The 25,601-nt window shown below is 44.6% G+C and overlaps 3 protein-coding genes across 13 annotated transcripts in view; 2 read left to right on the forward strand and 1 right to left on the reverse strand.

Annotated features, from left to right (window-relative positions):
• The window catches only part of usp8 (ubiquitin specific peptidase 8), a 59,085-nt gene extending 42,146 nt beyond the window's left edge, over nucleotides 1–16,939 (forward strand). For 5 of the 10 annotated variants that reach the window (XR_011348810.1, XR_011348809.1, XR_011348813.1 and 2 more), the window contains exons 20-22: nucleotides 83–241; nucleotides 6,111–6,225; nucleotides 8,702–9,048. Coding sequence is in view for 4 of the 10 variants with exons in the window: in XM_069911348.1 (XP_069767449.1) it covers nucleotides 83–241; nucleotides 16,616–16,651 (195 nt within the window). In the remaining 6 variants the exon portion in view is untranslated. Of the gene's footprint in view, nucleotides 1–82; nucleotides 2,420–6,110; nucleotides 6,226–8,701; nucleotides 9,051–16,615 lie in introns of those variants that run through there. The other 5 variants (XM_069911350.1, XM_069911351.1, XR_011348815.1 and 2 more) reach the window with 4 other exon arrangements.
• Nucleotides 1–25,601, forward strand: part of LOC138749666 (AP-3 complex subunit sigma-2) — a 356,312-nt gene that overhangs the window by 30,710 nt on the left and 300,001 nt on the right. The window lies entirely within an intron of this gene.
• On the reverse strand, nucleotides 6,342–17,820 carry LOC138749662 (ubiquitin carboxyl-terminal hydrolase 50-like). 2 transcript variants are annotated; one of them, XM_069911371.1, is made up of 8 exons: nucleotides 17,656–17,820; nucleotides 17,482–17,570; nucleotides 13,000–13,212; nucleotides 12,505–12,700; nucleotides 9,435–9,599; nucleotides 8,202–8,344; nucleotides 7,726–7,858; nucleotides 6,342–6,558 (listed from the first exon to the last, which is right to left on the reverse strand). In XM_069911371.1, the coding sequence occupies exons 2-8, from the start codon at nucleotides 17,499–17,501 to the stop codon at nucleotides 6,382–6,384; spliced, it is 1,047 nt and encodes a 348-aa protein (XP_069767472.1). In that variant the 5' UTR covers nucleotides 17,502–17,570; nucleotides 17,656–17,820; the 3' UTR covers nucleotides 6,342–6,381. The 2 variants fall into 2 exon arrangements, with proteins under 2 accessions (XP_069767472.1, XP_069767473.1); XM_069911372.1 differs by lacking the exons at nucleotides 6,342–6,558; nucleotides 17,656–17,820 and adding an exon at nucleotides 6,742–6,765.

Raw genomic sequence — 25,601 nt, forward strand, 5'->3', positions numbered from 1 at the left:
TATTCTGAGTTCTGAAACTACATTGGTCTGGAATTGAGTTGATATTAATAACGTTGGTTTAATTTTTTTTTAATATGTCTAGAATCATTATGGAGGACTGGATGGAGGGCACTACACGGCATATTGTAAGAATGCAGTGAAGCAGCGCTGGTTCAAGTTTGATGACCATGATGTTTCGGAGATATCTGCATCCTCGGTGAGGTCATCAGCTGCCTACATTCTCTTCTACAGCTCACTGGAGGTCTGTGTAACTGACTTAGCCACATAGCAACATGCAGGCTCCACGTAGTCGTACTGTGTTCTATATGATTGCATTGGGCATGCAACTAGAAAGACTGGTAGTATATACAGCCGGAGCAAAGCATTTTCACAATGAGAACTGAACTGGATGTCCTCCATATTGTTCCTCTTCTCCTTGTCTGGATATGAAAAAGGTTAATTTGTGTAAACAAAATTTTAAAAAGCTCTACTAAAGTGATTCCAAGAAAGTTAAGTTCTGACCACTGAGCAGTTTGTACTTTGCAGTTGTTGAACAAGCTGTATTTCCATAGCCCATTGGGATGTCTGCTACACGAGACCCAAGTACTTGTAGGCTTCTCTCAGATAACTTCCTGTTGTATTAGCCTTTCTGTATCAGTTATAGTGAGTCTGTAGTGCAAAAATAACCAGGAGGAATATAAACTGATGGCATAATAACTGCAGACTGCACAAAATGTCTATGTATATAAAATATAAATACTTTTAAATGGTATAATTTTTCTGGAAGTAACGTTGCCTATATTTCTACCTAAAACCAGAGGAAGTGCTCAATTGAATATCTAACTAATGCTGCGCATAATTTGATCCAAAAGTTATATTGCCAATTCTTTGCAAATTTTGCATTTAAAATATACCTAACGATTAATAATTATTGTTAATGATGGAAAGAAGACCACTTGCTGCATTGATGCAAATGATCTTGTTCAATTTGCTTAAATGTTTATCGATGTACCAGTACAGCTCAGTCTAAATCCAGGTGCAAGGTTAGGTGGAGAAATGTAAGCACTTCTCTAATTTTTCCTGCTGCCTGTTTTTCAATATGCTCGCTGATGTTATTGAAATTCCTCCCTCCGTGTCAAGGAAAATTGTGTGATGTTGGTCTTGGGTTGGATTCTGCTCATAGTCCATCCACAGCACCAGGCACTGAAGCAAAGTGAAACCGAGAGGCCTGTGTGCACAGTCCAAGCTTATTGGAAACTAAGATGCTTAATGTTTACAAAGAATGTGCAGGTCCATAATTCCCTGATTGAAGGTTACAGAGCACTGCTCAGCAGGACCTCAGCCTAGTGTGCCCCTGCTGGCTGGAAAAGCCAGCTCTTCAAGGGCGCAGGCTCTAATTTCCTCTAATGGTGGGAGCTGTAGAAAGTGGTCCCTGCCAGGAATGCACACATTTTAAAATTATTATTTGAAATTAATATTTGTCAAATGTTTGCAAAAGTAAAAATAGATAAATTATTTAGCAGTATGTCAGGTAGTTGATAAACTGATCTTGTTGGATGAAAGGTGTGAGGTTCCACCTCTCTTCCACCCCTCCCTTGATGTTCCTTTTCCATCCCTCCGATATGTGCAAATTGCTTTTGGCTTCAACTAAGATTTTGCTGTTGCATTCCCCAGTTTTTTTTTCTTTCAGTAGGAGATTTCCACTGTGATTGTATTGTCCACGTCAGGATATTTGCCCAAATATAACCAGTGATGAAGCATATCCCATTCAGTATAATATGGTACAACCTGCACCAAGTCATGTGAACAGAAGGCAAGCCAAGCATCTAATGTGAAAATGTACATTAACTGGAGATGATTTAAAAACTAGGTGAAGGATAACTGTTGTAAAACACCAGCTGGTGTTCTACGGAGTTCACTTTGCTCTGAATAAAACGTTTGAATTGACATTTTGATTTAAGAAACTTTAATTAAATACTAATTTGCCTGGAGCTGGATATTTCTGTTCCCACAGGTGAAGATTTTAGATCACAACGAGGAGCAATAGCTGCCTGGCTCGGGAAAAATTTTATTTTGAGGATTTTGCTCTCCTTGCTTTTATTAAATCTAGCTCAGTGTAAACTTGGAGCTGAGACAACACTAAATATTTCATTAAGATTATTAAAATATTATCTAGTAATGTCGACGCTACTTTTTTTCTGAAATGATTACTTACATGATGTGAAGATTGTCCTTCACTGAGAACCAAGGCAACAATTGGGAAGAGGTAGTGTGTGCTTTTATCGTTGGGTTTTTCACACATTCCATCTTAACGACATCTTCCTGCTGCAGCCCACATTACATGCCTTTATAATACTTCAGATTGGGAGTTTTGTTCCTGAGATGTGATGTTTTAGCACTTCTGTATTTTTCTCAATATTAAACATGTTGATTCAAATGATCATTTGCTCAGATTTTGGTTTCTGTTTCCTGAGTTACAGCTTGCTGTTCCAACCAAGTTACAAAAATACTTATTTTTTTAAAGTTGGTGGCCAAGAGGATTGACGAGAGCAGGGCGGTGGACAATGTTCTGCCTGATAGTTTCTTAATGTTAGGTAACAATGAGTCCAGGGTGAGAGAGCCAGTTGGTAATGGGGAGTTGTTTTTCTGATTGGTGGCCCGTGACGTATGTAGTACTGCAGATATTCACTGCTTGTCCTTCATTGCTCAGTATATATGATTTAGAAGAGAAATACGAAAGTCTGCAGACACCGTGATTGTAGTAAAAAACACATTGTCCATAGGAAGATATATTACTGATGTTTTGGGCCTGAGACGGTTACCTCTTATGTGGTTCCTCCAGCATTTCTGGGTTTTTATTAAATGATTAAAGAATAACAATAAGGTGCAGAGAGGGTGCAGAGTAGATTTACTAAAATGTTGCCTGGATTGCAGTATCTAGAATACGGAGAAAGATTGAGAAGACTGGGTCTTTATTCATTGGAGTGTAGAAGGTTGAGGGGCGATTTGATAGAGGTATATAAAATTGAGGGGGATAAATAAGAGTAGATGTGAATAGGCTCTTCCCCTTGAGGGTAGGTGAGATTGGAATAAGTTGAGGGTTAGGTGCAAGACTAGAAGTAACATAAGAGGAAGCTTCTTCACTCAGAGAATGGTGGCTGAGTGGAATAACCTTCTGGAAGAGATGGTTGCAGCAGGGTCAGTTTAAGAGGAGGTTAGATGAGTACATGGATGAGAGGGGGTTGGAGGGTTATGGGCAGGCAGCAGGTCGGTGGAACTAGTGGAGTTTCACGTAAATCAGTGCGGACTATAGGGGCCGATATGGCCCATTTCTGTACTGTAATTGTTATATAATGGTTGATGTATATTTGGATTGATGTATATTTGGATTTCCAGAAAGCGTTTGATAAGGTGCCGCACAAGAGACTTATCAGAAAGTTACAGGAAAGTGGAGTCCGGGGAAGTCTATTGGCCTGGATTGAAAATTAGTTGTCTGACAGAAGGCAGAGAGTCGGGATAAATGGGAGTTTTTCAGGTTGGCAGAGAGTGGTAAGTGGGGTGCCGCAGGGGTCAGTGTTAGGCCCACAACTGTTCATCATTTACACTGATGACTTGGAGGAGGGGACAAAATGTGGTGGAGCCAAGTTTGCGGATGACACCAAATTGAGTGGAAGAGCAAATTGTAATGAGGATGTGGAGAGTCTGCAGAGGGATAGAGTTAAGCTGGATGAGTGGGCAAAGGTCTGGCAGATGGAGTACAATGTTAGTACGTGTGAGGTTATCCACTTTGGCAAGAAAAATAAAAGAGCTGAATATTATTTAAAGGGTGAAAAACTACAGCATGCTGTTGTGCAGAGGGACTTGGGAGGGCTTGTGCATGAATCGCAAAAAGTTAGGTTGCAGGTGCAGCAGGTTATTAAGAAGGCAAATGGAATGTTGGCCTTCATTGCTAGAGGAATTGAATTCAGGAGTAGGGAGGTAATGTTGCAACTGTATAAGGTACTGGTGAGACCGCACCTGAAACTGAAACGAGAGGACACAGTCTCAAGATTCGGGGGAGTAGATTTAGGACAGAGATGAGGTAAAATAGTTTTTCCCAGAGAGTAGTGAATGTTTGGAATTCTCTAACCAGGGAAGTGGTTGAGGCTGCCTCATTAAACATATTTAAAATTCGATTAGATAAATTTTTACATGATAGAGGAATTAGAGGATATGGGGAGAAGGCAGGTAGGTGGAGTTAGGTCATAAATTAGATCAGCCATGATCGTATTGAATGGTGGAGCAGGCTCGATGGGCCATTTTTGGCCTACTCCTGTTCCTACTTCTTATGTATGATTTAGAAGAGAAGGTAAGTTGCATGATGGTAAGTTTGCAGATGTCATGGTGGGGTAGAGTTGCTGGGACAGTGGTATAAGTACACAGTTCCCTGAAAGTGGCGGCACATATACAGACTGGTGGTGAAGGCATGTGGTATGCTGGCCTTCATCAGCCAAAGCATTGAATTTAGGAGTTGGGACAGCATGCTGCACTTGGAGCGTTGTGTCCAGTTCAGGTCACCATGCTATTGGCAAGATGGTAGAGGGTGCAGGAAAGATTCACAGGTCTGTGTGAATAGGAGGGCTGTTATTGGATAGGCTGTGGGACTGTTTTCCCTGGACTGAAGGAGGATGAGGGTTAACATTTATAATCTTTGATCCACTACATTATTTTCTCAGATATTGCTTCAGCTGCTTTGAAATGGGACTGTTCTCCACAATGAACCGAGAGGGCTGACCATTCCATTCCAGAACCTCCATTTTGGTTTGGTCATTTTTTCTTTCCACAGTGTAGTGGAGTTTAAAGCCTGAGAAGGGAAAGATTTAAAGGGGATCTTGAGGGACAGGGTTTTGCACACAGGTGGCAGGTGTGTGGAATGAGCTGCCAGAGGAAATGATAGAGGTGAGAACAAAATTAAAGGCATTAGACAGGGACTTGGCTAGGAAAGGTTCTCAATCTTTTCTTCTTCTTCTTTGGCTTGGCTTCGCGGACGAAGATTTATGGAGGGGGTAAAAAGTCCACGTCAGCTGCAGGCTCATTTGTGGCTGACCAGTCCGATGCGGGACAGGCAGACACGATTGCAGCGGTTGCAAGGGAAAATTGGTTGTTTGGGGTTGGGTGTTGGGTTTTTCCTCCTTTGCCTTTTGACAGTGAGGTGGGCTCTGCGGTCTTCTTCAAAGGAGGCTTACTTTCCACTCATATCCCACTTTATGTATTCCCTATGCCATTGGTGCTCTGTGATTAGTAAAAGATTGCTTAAGGTGATATGTGTGTGGGAAGAAAAAGGTTTTTTTTTGAGTATTTTAATCATTCAACATATAATGTCAAAAATTAAGAATAGCATAAGTACATAAAATATTAACAAATAAATGCTGAAACTCTGTAAAAACTAAAATCTTTAAAAAACCCTATTGGCTCTAATCCCAAAACTTAAAATATAAGATTTTTCATTATAAAACAAGTAATTAATTCAGATTGCATCAATTGACACTCAAAGAAATGGAAAACTTCACTGATCAAGAAAGAAATTAATAAAATCTGGTTTTAATTGTTATGTGCACGGTTTCATAACTCCAAAGGAAATGGGCCAATTATCATTTTTCTCAAATTTTCAGTAACAATTGGGTCTAGAGCAGTGGTTCTCAACCTTCCCATTCGCAAACCACCTTAGTAATCCCTTACTATCTCAGAGCACCAATGGCATAGGGCTTTAAGGTGGTATATGAGTGGAAAGAAAAAGGTTGAGAACCGTGGATCAAACGTGGATAAATGAGATTGATGTTGGTGAACCTTTTTCCCTGCTGTATAATTGAAAGTGATCTTGTTTCTTAGTATGTTGACTGCTTGACTCTGGAAGTCCTGGGTATACAGTAACAGCCGCATGTTGATCTTGGGGTCACTGGTGCATGTATTTGCTGGGGTTTAGTTAAATCCAAGCATCCTATGTGGTTATAAAAATTTAAGCTACTTTGCAGTTGTCCCATTCCTGGTGAATGTTAATGTGTTTCAGATGCCATTCCCTTTATGGGGAGTAAGACTAATGTATTCCTGTCATGTGCCATTAGATGTGCTCAGCTGGTTTGTCTGCTTCACAGCACATGACTACAGGCTACAGCCTCAAGCACCCACTGCCAGTTTAAACAAACCACTCTGAAGTTGCCTTTGTGAGTGAACATTGTACTGGAGAATCTGTTACAGCTTCTGAAGCAGGTAAAATACTCCACTCAAGTTGATCACCATCAAAATAACAGCATGTATTTGCCAAAATTAGAACAAATTACATAATTTGTATTGCTTGTTGCTCTGGGCAAGCACAAAATAAAAAGTGGGTTAGGGGGAAACTTTATTACAGCAATCTGGGCACCTTTACTGTGGCCACTGAAAATTCACACAATTATAGAAGAGTACATAGGCTGCTGGTGACTGGATCATCTGCTCAGAAATGTTGGTCACTTTCACGTCATTGAACTCGTGCCAGCTCTGTGTCACTGGGTTCTTACAAAAGGCAGTGTAATGACCACTGTCCAAGGTGCCTGTGTGATTCTGTGGAAAGGGCACAGAAATTTGTCAACTGCAAAAAAAATTATTTATTTTTTTTAAACACCTTGCATTATTGGAAGGTAGGTGGAGGAAACCCAGAGACTGCAATAGGACTTAGATGAGGAGAATGTATTTCATTTGCCACTTCAAACTTGCAGGTTGAAGTTGGTGAAGAAGGCAAATACAATGTTGTCATTCATTTCAAGAGGACTGAAATATAAGAGCAGGGATGTGATGTTGAGGCACAGGTGAGACTTCACTTGGAGTATTGCAAGCAGTTTTGGGTTCCTTAATTAAGAAAAAGATGTGCTGACATTGGAGACAGGGATCAAAGGAGATTTTTAATATGATTGTGGGTTATTATGAGGCATGTTTGTCAGCACTTGGCTTGTATGTTAGAATTTAGAATGAGGGGTAATCTCATTGAAACATTTTGAATGTTGAAAGGACTGGACAAAGTAGATGCAGAAAATTTATTTCCCAGGTGGGAGAGCAGGAAAGGGCAGAACTTCACTTAGTGTTCACTTAGAACAGAGATGCATAGATATTTCTTCAGCCAAAGGGTGGTAAATCTATGGAGCTGGTTGTCACAGGCAGTTGTGGAGGCCGAGTCATTGGGTGTATTTAAGATAGAATGATTGGTTCTTGATTGGCCAGGGCTTCAAAGGTTATGGGGAGAAGGCCAGGCTGTGGGGAAAGTGAATCAGCTCGCAATTAAATGACAGGGCAAGCTGAATGGCCTATTTCTGTTCCTATGTCTTGTGTAATAACTTGAGTACTTTAACCAGAGAGATGCCTTCATCTTGTTAGTTGAAGGCTGTGTTTCCATGCTCCAGTAACACAGAACTAATTAAGTCTGGGAAACAATGTCTTGGAGGCTTTGTTGGCCACCTAGCGCCAGCAAGAGCAGCATTTCTGGGCTGCAGGGAATGCACTCAGAAAGGGGAGGAGGTGGCTATAGTCAATGTCAACATCACTTGAGAAAGCAGTTCTGCAGAAAGAATTTGAGCAATCTAAACAAAAAGTCAGGACCAGATTATTATTGAACCAGAAGCAAATGCAGGATACAGTGACTGGTCGGCACTTGGATAACAGAAGTGTGGGGAGTGCTGAAGAGTGGGCACCATTATGGGAGAGCTGAGGCACTCAGGAGACGTGGAGACGACTCACCACCACACCATAGAGCTGATACTTGAGGTGTTGTGTTGCTGGAGTCGTAGTGTACGGTGTCAGATCGAGGTCTTCAAGTGGAAAGGTCACTGTGCTGGTCAGTTTCCTGTTGCCATGATCATCTGATTCAAAGCTGGTGAGAAGAGGAGGGTTTATTATACACAATAAATTGTACGTACAACTATGAAGCAAGAGATCGACAAAGACTGAGGGATAGCAATGTGGGGAGACTGGCAGGAAATCACAATCCTTGTAGCTGGGCACAGCTATTCACAGAAACAATGCCCTCATGTGTTTGAGGCTCCTGCACCAGGCAGGTCCCTGGGTAAAGAGCTGGTGACATTTTGTTGATTATTTGGGAGATGGTTGTCCACTGAATCAACAAATTCCACCTTGCTCTCAGAGGTTGAAGTGAGGGTTCTCTCTTCCACCCCTCCCCCTCCCCAACAGCAGAAAACTGAAGGTGGGGTACTCACCGCTTCAGGTGAATGATGATGATGTCAGGAGCCTTCAGCAGCTGAATACTCTCCATCTGGTCCTGCTTATGGCCACAGAAGGAGCAGAAGGGCTGATCACTCGAGCTGAGAACCTCTTCTTTAAAGAACAGCCGGAGGCAGTCCTACAACCAGCAGCCATTGTTAGCACCGCTTCTACAGATGGCTTACACCCAACACTGGTAACTCTGGCACCCAAGACCTCGCAGAGGGAGATTAGACCATGGAGACATAGGATCCAATCAGCCTCGACTGCAGAGGACCCACTGACTGCACCTGTGCCCAGTCTGACCGAGGCACCAGCCTAATCCCAACTGGGAATTCCAGAGATAGTCCACAATGCAGAAGATGTGTCTGCACAATAATCACAGCACTGGAGACCATTCAATCCTCTTAGTCTGGACTAGCTCTACACACAGTCATCTTGATGCTATCACACTCTTCTCCACTCCCATAATCAGGCACATTCTTTTTTTTTCCAGCCACTTTAAAATGGGACTGATCTCCACAATGCGCCAAGAGGGCCATCCATTCCAGAACCTACTATGGGAAAGCAATGGGACTGATCTCCACAATGCAGCGAGAGGGCCGTCCATTCCAGAACCTACTTGGGGAAAGTCATGGGACTGATCTCCACAATGCACCGAGAGGGCCGTCCATTCCAGAACCTACTTGGGGAAAGCATTTTTTCTCTGCTTTGGTTCTGTTGAAAATCATAATCTTTCTTGTTTTTAACCCCTCTGCCAATGGTCTGTACCCTCAATGAGTTTTAAATACAGTAAAATTCCCCAGTATCTGTAATTCAAGCAACTGGCAAACAACTGGGGAAAAATAAGTAAAGAATTAAATTAGTAAATAAACAGAATGAATAAAATTATAAATTGTAAATGTCCTCCGAAGCAACACACCCCCTTGGTGACAATGGGAACAAATGTTCAGTCGGAGGGAGGGGGAAGTGACACCAGTGGCCCTAGTTCTCCAATCCATTAGCGCATGCGTGCAAGAAGAAACATGGCCACGCGCGGCCTATGGACCCCAGGGTGCTGGATTTAACATGCCCCCCTCCCCCCTCAAATTTGCAGGCAGCAGATTGTACCCTCCCGTGGTTACCCATCATGACCTCTTCCCCCCACCCCCCGCTAAGTCTTGTTCTGGCACCGACTCTGATGTAAATCCAAATTCTAGGTATGAATATAATGGTGAGTGAGTCTTTACCTGAAGGGAACATCTGCTGTCCACTGGCATAGGCAGGGAGAGGCTCAGAAAGTTCTCTGTTTGGCTGGAGTTGTGGTAACAATTCAGGCAGAGTTTTATGTAGCTCAGTTGCCCCTGAAATAACTTTGTAATGATCGATGCTTCCTTATTTCTCACACCTGTAGACTGAAGAGAGAACATTGTTCATTTCACTGTCCTCAGAAGGTCTGGTGAGGCTTCAGAGCCTCTGAACCACATGGCATCTTGCTAGCCAGGTCGATATCAGTGCAGCAGGTAGTGCTGCTACAGTTCAGCCTCAACCCCAATCTCTGGCACCATATGTGAATTGTTTGCACATCTGCCCTACGGGCAGCACAGGCTTGTGGGCAGAAGGGCCTGTTACCTGTAAAAAAATACATCTCCAGGAGCAGTGTTTTTGAGGTAACAAGAACTTAGCTCAGTTAAAATTCTATTGGTTCAGGGCATAACTCCATCCTTTGGGGTGGAGTTGTTTACTCAACTATTTCTGGAACTCAAGGACATCTTGTTGAAAAATTCCGAGATTATAATTGCAGATGGACTGAGAGCCCAGGAAAATTGTTCGCCATTATAGACTTGCTACCTGTCACCTCAATGGAATTTGATGAAGGTATGCCCAAGGTCACATAAAGTGGATTTATTTATAGTGTAATAAATTTGTGTTAATCTTTAGTTTAATGTTAAACTACATATATGTGTCTTAGTTATGGTGAACAGGGTCACATCACATTTGGCACTCAGAGTTCATTTCGGAGTCTGGAAGAACAAGAGCATAATGGATTCTAGGAATATAGGTGTATACATAGAATACTACTGGTCAATTAAGCAAGTTTGTCCTTGAGCAACATGTGCTCAGACTTTCCACAGTCATAAGACCCTTTCACACTTGCAAGTGATCCCAGGAAATTAACGGCCAATTGGCCTTTAAAGTGACTAGTGTGAAAGTAAATTCAGCTGAACACCAGCTTCAGATGACGTCATCTCACACCAGGGATTGACGGCCTCAACCCCCAGTACAATTCCCGTGTCTGCAGATGCCGACATTGCAATCAAGCAAGTGTGAAACAGGTAATTGCACTGTGGGATTGAAATGACCCAAGTTTTTGCATGAGTGCAGGAAGATTAAAATAAAGGAATAAACTTTGCCGTGGGAAAGTCGCGGTGAGAGAGATAGAGAGGCAATAAATAGCAATAGTGGACAATTTTTAAACAGTGTGGGAAAGTTGGTAGCACTATAGCGCATAATTTATAAAGACCGTGGGGGGGCGGGGGAAAGCAATGGCGGACCTGATTTCCCAGAATGCGGTGTGGCAGAGAAATGCTCCATGCATGCAGCTGGGCATATAGCCCTTTCTCTGCCTCATGGAATTCTGGGAGGGCAGGTCTGCCATTGCTTTTTCCCATGATATTTATAAATTGTAAGCGATGGTGCTACCAACTTTCCCACCCTGTTTAAAAATTGTTCACTATTGCTCTCTCTTTCCCACGGTCCCTTATATAGGTTTATATAGGTTGGCACAACAACAGGGACTGAAGGGCTCACACTGGGCTGTACATAAAGCTTAATTATGTTATAATTAGGCATGATTAATTTTGTTCAAATATAAGATCATAATACATTGATCAGGAATTAGGGCAGGATCTCACTATCACTTGGTGCGTCATGACGTCACTGGTAGAAGGTAGAACAGTTCTAAACCCGGGGATAGCTCCTTGCAAGTGTGAAAGGGGCTATAAACATTTAAACCTCTTGGACAGAGATGAGGTCGGATGTTTTTATGGATGTGTGTTTTGGAGAAATGAAACTGAAACAGTGGTGTTGTCATGTCATGATTTCAGAGAAACATAATTGAAATCAGAGACATTTTAAAACCAGTCTGAAGAGAATGACCACCTTGTGAAAGACACAGGGGTGAAACAGTAGTCTCTGGAGAGAGAGGGAGAAGCAGTTCTGTATTGTATTATCCCTATCACAGGAGATGCTCAAAATAAGCTCTTTCCCCTGAGGGTAGGGGAGATTGGAACAAGGGGTCATAAGTTAGGGGGCAAAACTTTAGGAGTAATATAAAAGGATGCTTCTTCACTCAGAGAGTTGTGGCTGAGTGAAATGATCTTCCGGAAGAGGTAGTTGGGGCAGGGTCAATTCTGTCATTTAAGAGGAGGTTAGATGAGTACCGTGTCTGCCTGTCCCGCATCGGACTTGTCAGCCACAAACGAGCCTGCAGCTGACGTGGACATTTACCCCCTCCATAAATCTTCGTCCGCGAAGCCAAGCCAAAGAAGAAAGAAAGAAGATGAGTACATGGATGTGAGGGGGTTGGAGGGTTATGGGCAGGGAGTGGGTAGGTGGAATTAGTTGGAGTTTAACGTAAATCGATGCGGACTAGAGAAGGCCCGATCATGGCCTGTTTCCGTACTGTAAATTGTTATAGGGTTTTATGGTTAAAGTAAGACCACTTTGCCCTTAATTAAAAAATAAATTATCAAGAAGAAGGTTCCATAATGCTGATTTAAAACTGACTTTTCAGACAAGTTCAAACTGTAATGGTTTAGGTTTTCTCTCTCTCACACACATATCCCTACATTTGCACATAGTGGGATTTAAGTTAGTTAAGTTTAGAGATAAATAAGAAATGTTACATTATTAATAGTTCAATAAAAGCTATTGCTTTGAATTTACCATTGGTGAATTTTCAATTGCTGTTCCTTGGATACTTCATAACAAAAGCTTCAGAAAGGTACAGTATTCCAATAGGCCTTTGTACGAAATTGTTAGCCAACGTTGTCAGTTTGAGATTGACCCTCTGGGAAAGAGCCCAAACATCAGGGAGGGGTCAGAAGAAGAAGTGGCACAATCTTGGACCAGGACATTAGGATGAGGAGGGAACTCTGGGATCTGTTAGAGCTGCGACATTCACATACAGAGCAGGCCATTGAGCCCAACTGCCCATGCTGGAATCCCTGCTCCACTCAGACCATCTTCCACTCCTTGAAACCAACCTGAGCTGTAAAGACTTTGCCCATGCTCTGTGTGATCCACACCCTCACTCACTTTCTTCAGATCGTTGTGGAGAACGTTGAGGAAGAAGAGCAGCAGCTCCTGTGCATCTTGCTGGGTTCCATCAGAGAAGGAAGTGTGCATTTTCCCAAGGACTCTCTTCACCTCATCCGGGAAGACGTACACATAATCCCCAAGCCACATGTCCGTCAGCAATGCTGCAAAGGCATGGCATAGTTCTCCTTGGCCTCTACAGGAGAAAGGTCCGTCAGAACTGAAGATCCAACCCAGTATAAGATGATGGAGGGCTGCTTCACCTTACCCCTGCAGCCTACCCTCCAACCCTCCTCACCCATCTCTACCCCACTCACCCACATTCCCACTCCCCACCCCTCACTTGCTCAACATCTCACCTACTACCCCCACCCACCCTCCAACCCCATCAACCACCCATCCCTACCACCCCTTCACCACCACCCCACCACCTCCATCTCATCCCCCCCCAACCCTGCCCCTTCCTCACCACCCCACCCCTCCCCGGCTACCCACCTGCCGACATCCTGGGCGTAGGCTCCAGTGATGAAGTAGTCAACCAGAGGTGTGCAGTTGCTTAGGCACTGCAGCACACAGTTCAGGTAGCAAGTGTTGCCCACGTTGCCGAGGCCCGTCTGGCCTGCTCCGCCCTCTCCCCGCTCCACGCCCGCGCTCGATCCGGGCTGCACACCACCTCCATATTTGGGGACAAGGTGGTAGAACCGTGCTCTGGGGGAGGAGGGAGGTGAGTGAGAGGAGGAGGGAATGCGGGAAGATGCATAGAAGGATAAGATGGGAAGGGATGGAGCAGGGGAGACCTATCATGATTGAACCATCACAACTGTACCGTGACCCCCATCCTGGCCTGTCACTGTAGGGAAAAGATGTGGGAATGCTGCAGTTTCAATGGCAACAAATGCCCCGATCCAGCATGGAATGTGAGTCTTTTATTGCCTGGGGTTAGGCAGAGTGCAATGGGCTGAACAGCCCCCAGCTGCCCAGGTCTCTGATCCATACTCCTCTGACCCTGATCTTGCTGGATTATATGCCAGGTGAAGAAATTTAAATTACTTTTAGCATCAGGTGCACACATCGTGGCTGAAGGATTTGTTCCTGTCCATCACACGTAAAACCACACGTAGCGAATCGTGAACATAACACCATGAGTTTCTAGATGGTAAGGGCTGTAACTTGGAAGGGATAAGGTGGTCCAGAAATTAAGTGTGTGAAGAGAAGGAAGGCCAATTTCTATATCATTGGGCAGAGCCTGGGAAAGGTAGACCAGGAGTTTCTACTTCCAGTTAAACCTACACCCGCAACTTGGGAAGCTGCTAAAAGTAGAACAGTGAGCATTTGGGCCTGGCATTCCCAATAAAGGTCAAAGGTCAGAGTGGCAGGAGAGAACATTGGACATCAAAGTACATTGAGAATTTGATAAAGGGAGCACGTGTATAGGACAGGCCTTTTGGCCCACACGTCTGTGCCGAATATAATGTCCAAATCACACTAAAACTGCAACTTTCCAATTTTGTATTCAAACTATCAACTCACCATGTCTCCCATATACCTGCCGTGTATTCAGCCTAGCAGGAAGGGGTCTTATTGAATGCTTTACTGAACACCATGTAGTCCACGCCCTTGAAGCATTTCCCCATACAGGTATACCCCACTTTACAAAACTAGAGCATTCCTATGAAACCCTCCATCAGCTGAAATGGCATAAAGCGAAGACCCATTCAAATTTCTTTCGGATAGCGAACACAGATTTCTTCGTAAAAGCAAATTTACGAGTCCAATTGAGTTTTTTGAGGAGACAACATAAGAAATTGATGAGGGTAGGGAGGTAGATGTGGTCTACATGGACTTTAGTAAGGCACATGACAAGGTTCCTCCACAAGAGACCCACACAGAAACTCAGGAGGCATAGGATCAGTGGAACCTTGGATGTGCGGATAAAAAATTGGCTTGCAGGAAGAAAACAGAGAGTACTAGTGGAAGGAAAGTATTCTGCCTGAAGTCGGTGACTAGTGGAGTTCAGCAGGGATCTGTTTTGGGACCCCCTGCTCTGTGATTTTTATAAATGACGGAAGGATGGGTCAGTAGGTTTATGGATGATACAAAGGTCGGAGGAGTTGTGGATGGAGCTGAAGGTTGTCAAAGGTTACAAGAGGATATAGACAGGATACAGAGATGCACGCAAAAGTGGCAGATGGAGTTCAATGCGGATAAGTGTGTGGTGATGCATTTTGGAAGGACAAACCAGAAACTGAGTACCGGGTTAATGGTCAGTTATTTTAAGTGTGTGGGGTACAAATCCATGCATCCCTCAAGGTTGCTGCACAGGTTGATAGGATCATTAAGATGGCCTATGGGATGCTGGGCTTCATTAATATTGGGGGATTGAATTCAGGAGTAGAGAGGTCATGTTACAACTCTACAAATCTTTGGTGAGACCACACTTAGAGTATTGTGTTTAGTTCTGGTTACCTCATTATAGGAAGGATGTTGAAGCTATGGAGAGGGTGCAGAGGAGATTCACCAGGATGTTACCTGGATTGTTAAACAAGTCATGAGGCAAGGTTAACAGAGCTCGGAATTTTCACTTGGGCAAGTAGAAGACTTGATAGAGGTCTACAAGATTATGAGAGGCATAGATAGGGTGGACAACCACCACCTGTTTCTCAGGGCAAGATCAGCAAACACCAGAGGACACAGGTACAAAGTGAAGGGAGGGAAGCTTAGGGGAGACATCCCCTAAAAAATGTTTGTGGTGTTCTTTTTAAATACAGAGTGTGGGTGCCTGGAATGCCTTACCAGGGATGGTGGTGGAAGCTGGAACATTGTGGGTATTTAAGACTCTTAGACAGATACATGGATGAAAGAAAAAGACGTTTATGGGTTAGGGAGGGTTTAGTACTTTTTTAAGGAAGGAATATATGGGTCGGCAGAACATCAAGGGCTGGATGGCCTGTATTCTTCTATGTAACACTCCCTTCCTAGTCAGACAATCTACTTTCTGCTGGATGTATTTAAAAAATTCTGCCCATCTAAGTGTCTGGTACTAACATTGGGGAAATAAAGGTCTTCCACTTCAATGGTTTATGCCTCCCACTGCAGCCTGGAATCCTTCATCACCCTCTGAATCTATATCGCCCTTTATGACCATCTAATCCTTTCCACTTTCCTCACAGCTGCTATTGGGCAACTGATAATATAACCCTATCAGAGTGACTGCACCTTTCTTCTTTAGGATGTCCATTCACACTGCCTCAGTAGATAAACCCACCATTGTAGGTCCTCTCTGCGTGCCGTCGTAACACCTTCCCTGACAAGCAATTCAACACCGTCACCTTATTTACTTCACTCCCGATCCCACGTAAAACAGCGAAACCTAGGAACATTGAACTGCCAGTCCTGTCCGCCATGCAGCCACGTCTTAGTGATAAGCCACAGCAATGTTAGCGTAGCAATTCGCGCAACGTCATTACAGTGCCAGGATCAGAACCGTGGTTCGAATCCCGTGCTGTCTGTAAAGAGTTTGTACATTCTCCCCGTGTCTATGTGGGTTTTTCCCAGAGGCTCTGGTTTCCTCCCTCCCTCTAAAACATACCAGGGGGTTGTAGGAATTGGATGTAATTGAGCGGCACAGGCTCGTGGGCCAAAAGGACCTGCTACTGTGCTGTGGGTCTAAATTTAAAACAATTTAAAAAATTTTAAATTAAAACTAAATCATATTTCCAAGTACTCTGAAAATGAGAGAGGCCCTTCAGGAGTGTCGAGGATGTAGATAAGATTAAGGAAAATTTCAAGGCATTTTATGTTATACAAGAGCAAGAGGATAACCTGATAAAAACGTGGGCCGTTGGGGACCAAATCGTCCACTCTGTGCAGAGCCAGAGGACGTGGGTGAGGTCTCAAATGAAAATTTCATCTGTATTCACAAAGGAGCAAACAGTTTCCACCTGGGACGGTGAAATTCTAGAGCAGATTAAAAAGAAAAAGGAATTAGTTTTAGATGGTCATAAAGGGCGATACAGTGTGTGATGAAGGATTCCAGGCTGCAGTGGGAGGTATAAAGTTTCCTAAAAACATATTGTAATTAATTATACTGTTTCTCGTCACCCCACTGCAGGCAGGATGTGCGATGCCAGCTGCAGAAAGAAGTTAGAAGATACTCTGAGGGATGTTGCATGGAATGGAGGCTGTTGTTATCAGAGGAGGTTGGACAGGCTGGGTTTTTTGTTTTTTTCAAATTTTTTATTTTTCACACCATAAATCACATTAACCATGGTACACACTTTTTCCTTTTCACACATATACAGTGCCATTTTCTCCCCCCCCCCTCCCTCCTCCCATCCCACCCTCCCTACCTCCCCCCTCCCGTCCATTTAAGGTATAAAATCTAGGATACATTAAACCAGTCAGACAATGTTGTCATTCAATAAAAATACACCAGAAATTCTACTGAGTCCATTCTTTTCATTTCCTTTTCCTTCCGTTATCTTAGGTAGTGATTGTCCCCGGTAGGTTTTCGCTATTGTATTTAATGTAAGGCTCCCATATTTGTTTGAATATTTCAATATTATTTCTTAAACTATATGTTATTTTTTTCTAATGGAATACATTTATTCATTTCTATATACCATTGTTGTATTTTCAAATTATCTTCCAATTTCCAGGTTGGACAGGCTGGGTTTATGTCAGGGTGACCTTTCAGTTTACATGAGGGCCTTAGTCAGGATGGACACAGCTTAGAGGAGTTCAGAATTAAAAGGTGAGAAGTTCTGGGGAGATGGGCGGGATAGGTTTTTAAACATAGATGGTTATTTGGAGTGAGATACCAGGGGGTGTTAGTGGCAGATACACGATTTAAAAGGTATTGGCCACCGACTTGGGTAGGAAGTGTGTGGAGGGATAAAGGCCTAATAGGACATATCGGAATCGTATCAGGGTTGATGGGCCTGAATGTGTGCTGTGTGATTCTCAGGCAGATCTTACCTGCTGTTGTTATCCTCCATGAATTTGAGTCATCGTTACAAAGCTAAAGCTACAGGAACTCTGTGACCTGGATGCCTCTCATTGATCTCCTGCAGGACACAACTGTCATAATATCATTGCCTGAAGTGACATCACAAAGTGCCCACAACAGACGGTGCGATCAAAGTCAGGCACCTTCGGCTGCCGGATCCTCGCTGCTGAGATTCTGTGAGCGAAGCTCAGGGACAATGGCCAGGATGCCGCTGAGAGCTGTTGTCCGACACCACACGCCAATGGGCTGTGGGCGAGGGGGTCAAAGCTTAGGGAGGTGGGTGCATCCCTGCTGAATCACAGGGGGTGATGGGTAATGAATCAGCCAACTCAATAGCCAATCAGAAACAATGGATGAACTCACCCAAATTCCTTCATGTCACTGCAATCTAGAATATTCTTTGGGTCTTGTGATTAAATCTGGTGTTCACTCAGTGACATCACTGCCTGACTGGGTTTGAAACCTCACTGAGTAACCCTGAATGCAGCCAAATCGCACCCCCTTACAGTAAAGGTTCTTACTGGAGAGATGCCTGTCACAACCCCCAGCTCTGTCCTGTAGTGGCACCCTCCAATTCTCCAGTCTATCAGTCACATTCCCTCCAGGATATGGAATGCATGGATGATTCTGGGTGACACTGGAAGAAAGAGCCAGCAAGCAGGAGCCTCCTGAGGGGAGCAGTGTTTCCACCGTTCAACGGCAGGAATAACTTCATCGTTGGAACTGTCTAGTCATTATACTGAGCAAGGTTCAAATTTAGATTTCAACACCTCACCGTCAATAAATCTACCATTCAGGTTTTCACATTTTGATCTGTTTTGGAATGGATTTGATCAGATTAAGGTACAACTAAAATTCCACAAATTAGGTATAAAAGGTACTTGAGTATATTTACATGGTGAGAGATTGGGATAGGATGATATTCAAAGAGATCGGAATGTTTTTCACAAACTAACTTTCAGCTGCACGTGCAGTTAGTCAAAGGGTGGATAAGTATCCGGACCAGACGGATCACACCCTTGGCTTCTGAATATAAAGGTGATGGAGGGATATCGATCAGGTTCAAGCAGTAGAGTTTGATTTGGACATCAGATTCGGTACACACAGAGACCGACAGCATCGAATCCACGCTGCTGAAGATCCAACTGCGCTGGGTAGGTCACGTCTCCAGAATGGAGGACCATCGCCTTCCCAAGATCGTGTTATATGGCGAGCTCTCCACTGGCCACCGTAACAGAGGTGCACCAAAGAAGAGGTACAAGGACTGCCTAAAGAAATCTCTTGGTGCCTGCCGCATTAACTAATGCCAGTGGGCTGATCTCGCCTCAAACCGTGCATCTTGGCGCCTCACAGTTCGGTGGGCAGCAACCTCCTTTGAAGAAGACGGCAGAGCCCACCTCACTGACAAAAGACAAAGGAGGAAAAACCCAACACCCAACCCCAACCCACCAATTTTCCCTTGCAACCGCTGCAACCGTGTCTGCCTGTCCTTCATCGGACTTGTCAGCCACAAACGAGCCTGCAGCTGACGTGGAAATTACCCCTCCATAAATCTTCGTCCGTGAAGCCAAGCCAAAGAAGAAGAAATGCCAAAAACCCAATGATTTGTATTCCAGGTGTTTTAAAGGGGCAGGTCTGATTATTGTAGATTCTGAATTTGTTCTTCTGACCCCACTATTTAAAAAAGGGGGATAAAAACAGTGACAACCAAACTGAGTGTGTAAAGTCAGGGGCAAGGACAGTGCTTGGATCTCCAGGGAAGGACCTTTGGGAAGAATGGTGGAATTAAGCAGAGTGTGGATTTACAAAAGGTAAAATCTGCTTAACATTGGAGGCCACTGTGGATGTGACTCACGGAGCAGCTGAAGGGGACAATGTGGGTGTGGATTAGGAGGTGGTCAACATGGAATTGTCCTGACACAGGTTGAAACTTGGTCTTTGGACAGGAGGCAAAGTAGTATGGGATTAAACGAATCGATCTCAGGTCTGCAGGCTGCGACTGGTGGGAGCGCAGGAGGCAGTCCTGGGGCCTCAGCTCTTCACAATCTGAGTCAACAATTTGAGGACCGCGTTTCTGATGATGTATTGTTGTGTCTGCAGCTTGAATAGTGTGGTTTGAACTTGGTATCGAGGAAAGGATATACTTGCCATAGAGGAGCCAGGTGAGTTCCAGGGATGGCAGGATTTCCACTTGAGGAGAGATGGAGTGGAGTTGAACTGTTCTCTAGAGTTTAGAAGAATGACAGGAGATCTCAGTGAAATGTCCAAAATTCAGGGCACCACAGTCTGCAGGCAGTGAGGGCGTTCCTGAGCTGAGGGAGAGCACATTCAGATGGGGTAAGTTTCTTCACCGGAACTCTCTAATCCAGAGGCCTGTGAGTCACTGAGTTCATTCAAAACAGAGATGGATTGATTTCTGGACTTTAAAGGAATCAAGAATGTGGGCCCAGTGCAAGAGGAAGGTTGGTCTGGTTCCTGATAAATGACAGACATAGCTTGGCACTGTCAATTCTGGATGGTTTCTGCTTTCATTCCTTTGTTACGAAATTTTCCACTTGCAACTTGCTGCCAGCAGTCAGTGTGATGGTCTGGATACGTGTGGGCCAGGTTCTGTGCACTGGGCCTGAAAACTCACAGCATCTTAAAATAGGGAAGAGGACTGAAACTTTTAACAAATGCAGTTTAATGAAGTGACATCATTAATGCAACAAACTGACTGACGACAACGTTTCAAGCAGATCCTCCACAAGAGCACACCTTCTGGTCTCTGTTCATGCCTTCACCATCAACTTTAGGGGAACACAGTCATCAGTAGAATGGTGCTTATCGTGGAATCACACACCAACATCAGGCTGTCCCGTCTGCATTATTGAACAATGCAAATTCTGCTGATAACCTTCTCCTTGGATATAATTTTCTGAATTTCAGTTCCATCTCTCGCTGCCTTCACTACCTCAATGATCTGAAGGAAATGGAAACAACAATTTTAACACAAGAGACAATAAGCAAAGCCCAATGTCTGAAAAACACACAAGATGTTCTTTGGAGATTCTGGAGCTGACAGAGCAGCTCAAGAGCAGATGGCTTCATCAGGTGGAAGGGAGGACTTAGTGCTCACCTGTGGTTGTCCTGCCTCTAAAAGTGACCATATGACCATGGGAAACAGGAGCTGGGATCATCTGCTCAAGGCAGCTCCTGATTCAGTAGCATAAAGGTTTGATCCTGTCTAATCCCCAACCCCGCAGTAATGTTCAGCCCTCACCAGGGTCCAGAACCGCAAAGTGAAGACATGCCTTGCCTTTCCTGACCTACAACATGGTCCCTCATTCCCACATTGTGTTATTGCGGATGACAGACTTATGGCATCTCTTGTTGCAAACCCCCTCAGATATGTTTCTCAACGAGATTACCACTCATCCTCTGACAAGTTCCAGATATTACCACTCTGTTGTAAAAAAAAACATAGCCTCAGTTAGTACAGGCTCTTCTAAAACTCCCACACCAAAACAATCCTTCCTTGTGTCTACCTCAGTGCTACAAACCCAAAACCATCTCAGAAAGTCTCATCTCTGCAGCTCAGTGGCTTTGCAGTAGCGAGGATCTTGCCCAGATTGGGCTTGTTTTCCCTGGTGCGAAGGTGGTTGAGGGGTGTACAGAGGGATTTTTTTTTAATTATGAGAGATGTAGATAGCATAGATCTTTTTCCAATGGCACAGCATATATTTAAGATGAGAGGAAGGAATTTTAAAAAGATCTGAAGGATATGTTTTTTTTAAAAAAGTGGTTTATACGTGGAACTCAAGTAAAACCCAAAAGTCTGCAGACATCGTGATTGAAGTAAAAACACGACGCTGGACAAACTTTAGCAGGTCAAACAGTGCACTTTATGTAGCAAAGATAAAGATACATAATCAATGTTTCGGCCTTGAGCCCTTCATCAAGGTATGAGCAAAATGTGGGCAGGTGCCTGAACAGAATGGTGGGATGGGGGGGAGTATGGTCCCACAGGCAGGAGGTAATAGGTGGATAAGGGAGGGAGGGCACACCTCCAAATGGGAAGGAGGGATGGCTCTGGGAATGAAGAGGGAAGGGGGTGGAGAGCTGGAGGAAAGAAGACAGAGGGAATGGGAAGAGAGGGAGAACAGGGAGTAGACTAGAAGAAAATGAAGTAGACGTTGATGCCATCCGGATGGAGAGTGCTCAGATGGAAAATTAAATGTTTCCCCTCCATTTTATGGGTGGTCTTGTTGGCTTGACAGTACACAAGGCCATGGACAGACATATCAGCATGGGAGTGGGGCATGCAATTAGAATGGTTGGCTACTAGGAGATCCCTGTCATTGATGTGGACAGAGCAAAATAATTCCCCAGTCTGTGCCCAGTCTCTCCAATGCAGTGAAGGCCAGAACAGGGAGCACTGGATGCAGTAAGTGCCTCCCACAGATTCACAAGTGAAGTGTTGCTTCACTTGGAAAGACTGTTTGGGACCCTAAATGGTGGCGTGGGAGGAGGTTACCTGGAACTCATTGCCAGTGGTGGTGGGAGTCAGATACAATCGCTACATTAAACAGATATTCAGACCAATATTTCAATAAGCCAGGCAATGGAGGTTTGGGTCCTAATATGTGCAACAGATTAATGTGGATGGGAAGGCCATCAGGTGGGCTGAGGGCCAGATTCTGTGCTGTCCCACTCGTGAATCTCTAAAGATAAATAAGTTCTTTCCACTTGCTCGCTGTCTCTGTCCCTAATATTCTGCACAGACCACACCCTGCTCCTGCCCTGCACGGTGTGTACTTGTTATTTTCAGTCTGACATTGTGCTGCCTGTTTTAACCTTCAACATTTAATGTACATCACAGTCTCTACTCGTCTTATCAAATCTCATTAAGACAAACTCTTCTGCCTGCAGCTCTGAGCTTGACAGAAAACAATCCGACGAACTCAAGGTAACAGAACAGGATTGGACTCATTAGTGACAGAACACAAGTCCAACGAAAAGCGCACTCTGAGGAGCTTAATTTCCCTAACTGCCACCCATTAAACATATATCATAAACACCAGGGGTCGCAACACCGAACCCTGTGGAAAACCACTGGTTACAAACCTGCAGCCTGAATCACATCCCTCCACCTCTATGGGTCAGCCAATTTCCGTATCAATTCACAACATCCCTTCCCCTACTCTAATCAATCAGCTTCATCACCACTCAACAAATGCATTCAAATTTGTGAGATGTGAACTGCCCCTCACAAAATACATTGACCGTCTCCAATCTGACAATAACTTGCCAAATCGTCCCCCTCAGTATCCTCTCCTACCACTGACGTGAGACTCACTGGTCTGTAATTTACTGATTTCCCTTCTTGAACAACAATGGCCTCTCTCCAGTCCACTGTCACTAATAAGGAGACAAAGATCTTTGTCAAGGCCCCAGCAATCTCTTCCCTTGCCTCTTGATTAATGGGGATATGTCCCATCAGGCCCAGAGGACTTTACGCTCCTCATGCGCATCTCTGCCCTATTCTCCCTAATACCATCCTCCATGCCCTTTTCCTTCCAAAATATTGCTGCTTGTCCTCAGACTCCAAGCACAAATTCCCTCCTTGGTCCTATGCTTTCTTTGATCAACCTCGTCTTTTTAATGTAACAAGGATTCTCACGCTCTTCTCTCAGACGATCCTGGAACCAGCGAAGCAACACACTATCCCGGAGTCCTGGTTACAGCTGCTCAGCTTCAGAAGCCCTGGGCCCTTACCTCCCACCACTATTGCTCTGCCTGACTTCACCATTCCCTGCTGACTCTCAGAGCTGGTCGTGGTGCCTGCTGCTACTGCCCTATGAAAGTTCATACCTCCAAACAACACTCACAGGGGACCTCAGCACGGTCTGCCAACTAAAGCATCAAACTACTTGTGGGACTTCAAAAATCTGCCTTCACTGACGATCATGGATCACGAATGACCAATCTCCCTTCTTCATAAATCATTTTCCCCTCCCAAAACCGAAAGGTACTGCTCTTGCCGTTTTTCCACAAGGTCTGATGCACGTGGATGCCAACAGTGGTTCCATCTTGCCTCTAGGGCATGAAATTCACTGTCTGAAGGGCAGAATAATCGGGTCCTGGTGAACTGGTGAGAGACCAGTTTAGAATCAATTGTGGGGAAAGAGCAGAGGATAGGAAAGATGAAATTGGGAGCCACCATGGATTCGATGGACTATGAATGTCCTATGGATCAGATGGCCGAGTGTCCTGGGATCAAGCATTGTACAGCATGGAGGACAATCCAATGATCTGGATTGCATGGTGTTACAGTATCGATTCTCTTGGATCAAGTGTCTGAATTTACTCACGTCTTCATGCTCAGGGAATGAGTTTGATTGCAGCTTAGAGAAAACCAGCTTTTTGTTAATTGAAACCTCAAAACTTCCTGAAGAGACAAATAAATGCAATTTGCAGCATTACACAAACCTGAGACTCAGTCTCAATGCTCAAGGTAGATTCAATGACAAGTTCAGTGGGAGCCACCTGTCCCTAAACACAATGCTGGAGAAACTCAGCAAAGGTCAGTGTACATAACCAATGTTCCAGGCTTGAGCCCTTCATCAAGGGATGAAAAATGTAGACAGGCACCCGAACAAAATACTGTGGGGTAGGGGGAGGAGCACGGCCCCACAGGCAGGAGGTAAAAGGTGGATAAGGGATTGAGGGCACACCAGCAAACAGGGGGGAGAAGGGATGGTTCCGTGAATGGGGAGGGAAAGGGGTGAAGAGCTGGAAGAAAGAAGACAGGGAATGGGAAAGGAGGTAGAACAGAGAGAGGTCGAGCAGAAATTGGAGAAGTCGATGTTAATGCCATCCGGTTGGAGAGTGGCCAGGCAGAAAATCAAGTGTTGATCTTCCAATTTACAGATGGTCATGGTGGAACCATACTTGAGGCCGTGGACAGAAATGGGTGTGGGGCGCAGATTTAAAGTGGTTGGCTACTGGGAGATCCCTGTCACTGATGCAGACGGAGCGAAGATGCTCCGTCCAGCCTCTCCAATGTAGAGAAGGCCACAACAGGAGCACCGGACGCAGTAGATGATTCCCGTGGAAATACAGTGAAGTTTTGTTTCACTTGGAAGGGCTGTTTGGGGACCCGAGGGAGGTGGAGTGGGCTCAAGTGTGGCACTTCCTGCAGCTGGAGGGGAAGGTGCCGGGAGTGGGGCGGGAGACGTGGGAGTGATTAGTGGGAAGGGATGAGGATATCACAGAGGGGGAAATCCCTACAGAAGGCTGAGAGGGGACGAGAGGAAAAGATGCACCTGGTGGTTAGATCATGTATTTTTCATAGAGTTGTCTGCAGACCTTTGTGTTTTACCCTGTTGTTGAACCCTAACAGACTATGACCAACAAATTTTCTCAGCATGCTGTGAGTATCAGGTCATCCAGGTTTGAATGTGCTAGATCAGAGGGGAATTTTGCATGAAGAGCCACATCAGGAAGCTTTGGTCAGATCTTCACTGAGAGGGAACTTTTACAGAGGCTTAGGGAATGACTGCCAGAATTTCAGATCCAGGGAGTTGAAGCATGACCACCCTTGAGGAGTATTTAAATCAAACATCATTGTTGCACAATGGGGCGCAGAGAAGTCGGAGGGAACCTGTGCTGCAACAAGTCACAGACATCAACCTATGGAAGGGAGAGTGCTGGACGCATCACGTTGAAGGAGGGTTTCAACAGCTGATCTTGTGGTGTGGAGGTAGAAATCCTGGCATTAATTTATGGTTTGAAGACAATACTGCAAGTGGAGAACACACAAATGCTGGAATCTGAAGCCAAACCAATCGACTGGAGGAACTCAGCTGGTTAAGCAATGTCCAGCGGAAACATGATCAGGAGTGGGGATGTGGAGAAGAGAAGCAAGGACTCGGCAACTGATGGAGGGTCGAGAGCTGTTCTTTTTTTCAGGGGAGTTCATGTGAAGCAGAGTGAAACAGAGCCCCTCATCAACAATTATACCCCTTTGGATACTCCTGGGTGGGTTGTGGGGGGGGGGGGGGGGCGGGTGGGCAGAGGGAGATGACCTATCTGGGCAAGGCAACAG

Source organism: Narcine bancroftii, chromosome 14, assembly GCF_036971445.1.
Source record: "Narcine bancroftii isolate sNarBan1 chromosome 14, sNarBan1.hap1, whole genome shotgun sequence".
In the NCBI taxonomy this organism is placed as follows: Eukaryota; Metazoa; Chordata; class Chondrichthyes; order Torpediniformes; family Narcinidae; genus Narcine; species Narcine bancroftii.